The 7,478-nt window shown below is 49.2% G+C and overlaps 1 protein-coding gene across 2 annotated transcripts; it reads left to right on the top strand.

The window, feature by feature from the left end:
- Positions 1-574: 574 nt before the first annotated feature.
- Positions 575-7,370, top strand: LOC111157827 (keratin 4). Of its 2 annotated transcripts, none has more exons than XM_022519495.1 (9): positions 575-1,073; positions 2,674-2,888; positions 4,054-4,114; positions 4,503-4,598; positions 5,141-5,305; positions 5,565-5,690; positions 6,126-6,346; positions 6,593-6,627; positions 6,736-7,370. In XM_022519495.1, exons 1-9 carry the CDS (start codon positions 585-587, stop codon positions 6,921-6,923), a joined length of 1,596 nt encoding a protein of 531 aa, XP_022375203.1. In that variant the 5' UTR covers positions 575-584; the 3' UTR covers positions 6,924-7,370. The 2 variants fall into 2 exon arrangements, with proteins under 2 accessions (XP_022375203.1, XP_022375204.1); XM_022519496.1 differs by having other exon boundaries at positions 5,565-5,696; positions 6,132-6,346.
- Positions 7,371-7,478: the final 108 nt, after the last annotated feature.

Here is a 7,478-nt window from a genome sequence, read left to right as displayed (position 1 = left end):
ATCATCTCGTATCTTGAGAGGTGGTGAAGGTAAATATTTGTTTTGTCTCCAATTTCTGGGTGAAGCAACTGAGCCCCAGACGATGACCTGCTCCAGGTTTGCAGAGCGGGTAAGTGTGGGCTGTGCCCTTGAATCCAGGCCCTTGGTTTCTAAACTCTGTGGAGTGAGAGAAAGGGCAATGGTTCGGGCCATCTTATGGGGAGCCGGGGGGCCATGGGGAGGCTGTCGAGATGGAAGTGCAGCGAGTGGCAGGCCCAAAGGGCAGGGCCTGGGCAGGGGCGTGTGATTCAGGAGGCCCTGGGGCACTGGTTCAAGTTCTCCCAGAGGGGAGTGTGTTGCGCTCCTGTAAATGGTGCCCTCCAAATGACATCTGTAGGTGTGTTTGTGACATACTCAGCAGGATACGAGAAGGATGGGCCTATGCCAAAGGCCAAGCCCAGAGATGTTTTAGATTTTTCCCTTTATGCCCCTGCAACCAAGCCCTGCTGCCCCAGCACATATAAGAGACCCAGGCTAGGGCTGCAGCATTCACAGGCCTGGCCCCTCTCATTTGTCTGACAACTCCAAGCTTGCTCTCACCAGCCATGATGGCCAGACAGCAGTGTGTCCGAGGTGGGTCCCAGGGCTTTAGCTGTGGCTCAGCCATTGTCGGTGGGGTCAAGAGGGCTACATTCAGCTCAGTCTCCGTGTCTGGGAGCACCGGCCGCTGCTCCTCTGGAGGCTTCGGCAGCAGGAGCCTCTACAACCTTGGGGGGAGAAAGAGCATCGCCATCAGCATGGCTGGGTCCCGACAAGGCGCTGGTTTCGGGTCTGCTGGAGGTTTTGGCCCTGGCAGCTTTGGAGCTGGTTTTGGTGCTGGCAACTTCGGTAGTGGATTTGGGGGTTCCTTCAGTGGACAGGGTGGTCCTGCCTTCCCTACCTGCCCTGCTGGCGGGATTCAGGAGGTCACCATCAACCAGAGCCTGCTGACCCCACTCCACGTGGAGATCGACCCCGAGATCCAGAAGGTCCGGACTGAGGAGCGGGAGCAGATCAAGACCCTCAACAACAAGTTTGCCTCATTCATCGACAAGGTGAGCTGTCCCCGTGGCCAGACAAGGTGGTAGAAACCAGGGCTTCTGAGTCCTGCGGTCTCAGAACTGAGCCTGTCGCAGCGTTAAAAACCACTGAACTCAGGGCCTCTGTGTTCCAGCTGTTAAAGGGGAATCCTTCCTCTTTTGTGTCTTCCTCTTTTGTGCTTGGCTGGTGAGACCAATGCACAGGCTGCTCAGACCAGTGCGATGTTTGGAGTCTTCCTAGAGGCGCTGTGGGATACTGGGCAGATCGGTCAACTTTTCTGAATCCAGGCATCCCACCTTTTTCTCAGATTTTGGTTTCAGAAATGACATGGTTAATAATTTATTAATTAACTAAAATGAATTATAGTTAACATAACTCTTGGCATTTCTGTTGTCGGAGCTAAAGAAAACCAGGCTGGTTTCCCAAATGGAAAGGGGATCGATGCCAATGACAGACTCTGGGTTCCAAGGTCTGGGACCTTGGAGGGTCATCTCCTTCATCTTCCTGACCCTGGGAAAAATTGCTCATTTCTGGATCTGTTTGAAGAGAAGAGGGATGTCTCCTTTTCTTTTTGTAATCCAACTTCTTTTTCCGGGCAGGGTCTAGAGATTCAAGTTCTTTAAGCTCAATTGCAGCCAAGTATGATGGATGATAGCAAGCAGGTCAGCCCGGATTGCTGAGTCAGCCAGAGGTTAATGGCTGAGTGGATGAGTATAGCCACTCAGTCAAGGTTGCCCTGGCTCTCTGTACATTCATTCTAGTCTTCTTAGATGAATGGGGCAAGACTGATCCATCTCAAAGTAGACTGAGTGGCAGTGTTTGCTCTTCTTACTCATTGAATAAGTCATCAGTAGCTTAAAGAGGCTTTATGGTGACTCCAGAACATACAGATACAAAAGTAAGACCCAGGGTTTTGTGCTTCCTTGTCTCATCTTCCCTCATCTCACCTTTTGGGTTCAGACTGTGATCAGTCACCCTAACCTGCTTTTCTTTCAGCTCTGAAGCACATAGTGGGAATATCATGCCAAGCTGCTACCCTGGTTTATCTGGTTAGATGTCTTTGTAGAGAGAGGGAGAGTTCCAGGAAGTCCCCTTGCAGGGTGAGCCTGGCTTGAGACTCAGAATGTGTCTAGGGCCTTGATCTTAACTATTCAGACTCCATTGTACACAGGTTTAAAGAGACACACTAGATCCATTTATTTAAAAATTTGTCAGTGAATTCATCATTCCTTTGCCTTAGGTCAGGATCACTTTAAATGCAAGAGTCCCAGATTGTGGTTGTATCTCCTACTTTTGTTTATTTTATTACTTCCTAAAAGTTCGATGTTCTCTTTGGCACCTTCCCCCCAGGGCCTCTGGATCTCTGGGGTCAAGAAGTTGTACTTGCTGCATAGTCAGGCTCTGTGGCTCTGGCTGTGCTCTATTCTCCACAACGCATGTGGCCCATATGCTGCCATGAAGCAGGGCCACCTTTTGATCCCAGTGGATGGTACCTGGAGTGGCAACCTGGTGGCCCTACTTGCATGGCTCCTGAGTCACCTGGCTGGCCTTGGGCAGTCCTCCTGCCAAAGCTTCAGGCCCTCATCTGCTGGTTGGTGACTTTTTAAAATACAGGTGCGGTTCTTAGAGCAACAGAATAAAGTCTTGGAGACCAAGTGGAACCTCCTCCAGCAGCAGACAACCACTACATCCAGCAAAAACCTTGAGCCTCTCTTTGACGCCTACATCAGTGCTCTGAGGAAGCAGTTGGATACTTTGGTCAATGACAAAGGACGCTTGCAGTCTGAGCTGAAGACCACACAGGACAGCGTGGAGGACTTTAAGACCAAGTATGTGCAGAGGAAAGAAGGATGCTGCCTGAAAGAGTCCACCCAGCCATGCCCCAGGCTCTTGGGCTCCTGTCTAGTCATTTAGAATTCCAGCTCTGAAGAGATCCCAAAAGGGTCAGGAAGGTTCTCTAGTTTGTTCTCCTGCATCTACATGGGCCCTTTTTAATGGGGTGAGGTCTCGTAACTCTGAGTTGCCTCAAACAGAAAATGAGTGATATGTTCAGGGAGTTGGCCTTGCCATATACAAGCAAGATCAAAAACCATACAGATGAGCAGAGGTGTAGCATAGTCAGAAGAATACAGGTTATAGAGACAGATGGACCTTGTTTGAATACTGAGTCCTCTAGTTACTAGTTATGTGCTCTTGGGTAACTTACTTAACCTCTCTGAGCCTTGTTTTTCTTCATCTTTAAAATGGTGATAATAATGCTAGCTTTTGAGAATTAAGTGAAATTAAATGAGATTGAGAAATCAGATAGCATAGCACTGGACATAATGACTGTTTAACACATAGTAGTTCTTAATATGCTCCTAATATGGGACGCCTGGGTGGCTCAGTGGGTTAGGCTGCTGCCTTCGGCTCAGGTCATGATCCCGGCGTCCTGGGATCGAGTCCCACATCGGGCTCCTTGCTCAGCAGGGAGCCTGCTTCTCCCTCTGCCTCTGCCTGCCACTCTATCTGCTTGTGCTCTCTCTCTCTCTCTCTGACAAATAAATAAATAAAATCTTTAAAAAAAAAAATATGCTCCTAATATTACAGAGCTGAGATAATCCCAGCAGCCTCTCTCTATTCATTCTCACAACAAAGAAAGAGAACTGGTGTTGGCAACCTTCCTGATAATTGAATCCACCAAATGGACAGCCCTTCTACAGAAATAAAACCAACCAGATTGTGGTTGTTTGTCCTCCTCCCACCTTGTATCTGGGAAACAGTCTTTATTAAGTTTGACTTTCACATCGCTAAATAAACTCAGGTTTAGACCGGTATCTCATGCATGTAACTTGTAAATGTAGGTTGAATGGATATTTGTATGAAAATGGGAAAATGTAGACAATTACCTGGATATTTCCAAAGAGTTAGGTGTTTGAAACCCAGCAGCAGAGGTCCAGGAAACATCAGCTCATTGTGGGGTTTCTGTCTTCTCCTTCCCACCTCTACCCCCAGGTATGAAGATGAGATCAACAAGCGTGCAGCTGCAGAGAATGACTTCGTGGTCCTCAAGAAGGTAAGACAAGAAGGAGGGGCCAAAGGGGCTGCGAGGGTACTCTTTCCCTCAGGAGTGGTCTTTGGCTTGAATCATGTGTTTGGTCCATCTTAGCCTCTCCTTTATCCCACTTGGTACTATCCAGATCTATGTGGTCAAAGGAGGGGGTAACTGAACCAGACCATAAGGAATTGAAGTTGGGGAAAATGCCCATTTGGATCATTAACTTCCATTTCTGCAGTTGGATTTAGGACAGAGGACATCAAATGATTAGTCCCTTGCCACTTTTCCTGGTGCTGAGATGTCTTTCCTAAATGCTGCTGAGAACACCTTTGTGTGTCACTTAACACCCCCTTGCCCCTATTGGAATTTCTGTACCTTGTCTCTTTCTTCCCTGCCTTCTCTACAGGATGTGGATGCCGCCTATATGAGCAAGGTGGAGTTGGAGGCCAAGGTGGATGCTCTGAACGATGAGATCAATTTCTTGAGGGTCCTCTTTGCTGCGGTGAGGACTCCATCTCCCTGCATTTGAAGAAGGGAATCCCAAATCTGTGAGGCTGCGGTGGGAAGTCACAGTTCTTTGAAAGGATTCCAGCTCCCTTACTTGGTGAGGGTGCTCTCAGCAAGCTCGGAGATAGAGTTGAAGTGAGGAGGTTTTTGAAACCAGATGTTGCCTTAAAAGGGGTCATTAGATCTCAAGATTGCGTGGGATAGAATTTCTTGCTGTCTAGCATTTCCCTGGTAATATGAATTCATTCCATTCCCTTCTATTCAATGTACTGAAATCTGCTGACGTGGGGTGGCTTATGGATCCCAGAAAGCCAGTGAAGACTAGAAGCACTACTTCTCTGTCTTGAAATGTCATCAATCCCTTGATTTCTACATAGAAGCTTACCATTCTTCCACCTCCCTACACACTGGGATGCCAGCCATCTCTGCTTCCATCTGAGCCTGTGGCATGGCCATTTCCATGACCACAGAGGATTTCTGGTGTCAGAGATTAGGGAAGACTCTCTGGGGGCCTGACATGTGATATTTTCCCTGCAGGAGCTGTCCCAGATGCAGATGCATGTCTCAGACACATCTGTGGTCCTGTCCATGGACAACAACAGGGACCTGGACCTGGACAGCATCATTGCTGAGGTCCGTGCCCAGTATGAGGAGATTGCCCAGAAGAGCAAGGCTGAGGCTGAAGCCCTGGTCCAGATCAAGGTGGGTGTCAGGGATCTCTCCTTGGGGTTTCTGGGGCTCTGCTTTTGATCTCTGTGAACAGGTGATCACAGCTCAAGCCCAAAAGTCAGAGATGAACTAATCACCCAGGAATCTCTGATCCTCATCTGATTTGAGATTATATGACATTTTGTATTATCCTTGCCACCATTATTGTGCCTATTCTTGCTGAGTTGACTTGAGAACAGACCCTACCCAAACACCCTTGACCCCTCATTCCCTGTGTTTTCCTGGATATTAGGTCCAGAAGCTCCAGATCTCGGTTGACCAACATGGTGACAATCTGAAGAATACCAAGAGTGAGATCTCAGAGCTCAACAGGTTGATCCAGAGGCTGAGGGCTGAGATTGAGAATGTCAAGAAGCAGGTAAGTGTCACCATTTTCTGGCCATGGTATGATGCCGGAGGCCCAAGATGGGTGTCTCCCCTCCATAGTAGACAAGAAGATCAGGCCTCAGGCCAGAAGATCCTGAGCTTGCATGAAGGGGCTTTGTGACTCCTTATATAAGCCATACCCAGGTCTTTTCAGCAATACCCTACTTAACCTGACATGACACCCTGATAAATAAGGTTTCTTGACTCTTCATTGTTTTTTTGCTCATCTCCATCTGATCAGTCTGGTGGAGACATTGGTGGGCCTGGCTGGAGTCAATGAAATGCCTAAGAGTAGAGTAGGTGGGGAGAAGGACAAACAGAATCCTGGTATCCTAACCCAAGAAAAGCTGGCGCAGGACAGAGGACAGGTGGAGAGGCCTTGACAGCAGGACGCTGATGACTGCCCCTTCATTGCCATTGTCTACAGTGCCAGACTCTGCAAGCTTCTGTGGCTGATGCAGAGCAACGTGGGGAGCTGGCCCTCAAAGATGCCTACAGCAAGTGCACAGAACTGGAGACAGCCCTGAAGAAGGCCAAGGAGGAGCTGGCCCGGATGTTGCGCGAGTACCAGGAGCTCCTGAGTGTGAAGCTGGCCCTGGATGTGGAGATCGCTACCTACCGCAAGCTGCTGGAGGGCGAGGAGTGCAGGTGGGATAGGGAAGGCAGGCCAGGAATGTGAGGGAGGGAGAGACCTCAGTACCAGGAGTTTGTACCTCTGCTGGACCACCTGCTTCATTACCGCATGGGTGCATTACGATGCAGGGCAGTAGACAACAGGTTCACTCAGTCCTTTAATCTGACTGCATAAGGATGGGATAGGTGCTTGAGACCTGTTTACTGAACTAAGCATGGTTCAGGGTTCTACTGACTCACTGATCTTTCTCTCCCTCATAGAATATCTGGAGAATGCCAGAGTGCCATGAGCATCTGTAAGTACCTTCTGCTCCTGCTATGGCTGTTTGTTCACCCTGGTTTGGTGGAGACCCCTGATTGACAGTATTGTTGGAATAACCATATCCTCTGCCTCTCTCTTACAGCTGTGGTTAGTGGTGGCACTAGGGCCGGGGGCATCGGCGGAGGATTAGGAAGCTGTTCTGGATTTGGCCTGGGCAGTGGTTTTGGCTCTGGTTCCGGAAGTGGCTTTGGGTTTGGTGGTGGTGTTTGTGGCAGTTCTGGCAGCAAGATCATCTCTACCACCACTATGACCAAGAGATCCCACCGATAGAGGAGATGAGGTCCCTGCAGTCCCTGAGCCCAGCTGGGCCCAGCCCTGGTGTCTCTGTGCTTCCTTCACCCTCACTTCCACCCTCCCTCTCTGGGACTCATCTTACCAATGTCACCTCAGTGTGGGCTCTGCCCTCTTGGAGTTTGGTAGTTTCTTCTTGATTTGGGCCTGGTGATCCACCTGGAATGGGAAATGTCTGACTCTTTACCTCCCATGGTCAGAGGAGAACACAATCAAGAACTTCATCTCCAGAATCATCAAGGTCATGTATGCCCCCTCCCAACCCAGGATCCCATATCCCTCTACATCAGGACCAAACTCCTCTGTCACTTGGTAGCAACTGGCCCTGCAAGGTCAGGACAGGAACCCCTCAGTGTCCCATCCACCCCTTCTCCTTCCCTCTATCCATCTTTGGGTGAATCTTTAATAAAATGCTTTTATCATTCACTCTGAGCCATTGTCCTTGTTCTCTGGGGAGAAGTTTCTAGAATTCAGGTGGGAGTAGAGGAGGCTGGGGCCTGAAGGATCTGTCTGCACAGATCAAGGTCATCAACT

Source organism: Enhydra lutris, unplaced genomic scaffold (assembly GCF_002288905.1).
Source record: "Enhydra lutris kenyoni isolate GAN:26980312 unplaced genomic scaffold, ASM228890v2 scaffoldscaffold56, whole genome shotgun sequence".
NCBI classification, from domain to species: Eukaryota; Metazoa; Chordata; class Mammalia; order Carnivora; family Mustelidae; genus Enhydra; species Enhydra lutris.
Note: the sequence above shows the minus strand (reverse complement) of the source record. Positions and strands in the feature narration are given on the sequence as shown.

What these genes read in the sequence shown, in the direction of transcription:
- LOC111157827 (XM_022519495.1), top strand. Translation starts at nt 585, where the DNA reads ATGATGGCCAGACAGCAGTGTGTCCGAGGTGGGTCCCAGGGCTTTAGC. An exon ending in GTGGAGGACTTTAAGACCAA is followed by an intron (nt 2,889 to 4,053) that starts GTATGTGCAGAG and finishes CTCTACCCCCAG; the next exon opens with GTATGAAGATGAGATCAACA. An exon ending in TTGAGAATGTCAAGAAGCAG is followed by an intron (nt 5,691 to 6,125) that starts GTAAGTGTCACC and finishes CATTGTCTACAG; the next exon opens with TGCCAGACTCTGCAAGCTTC.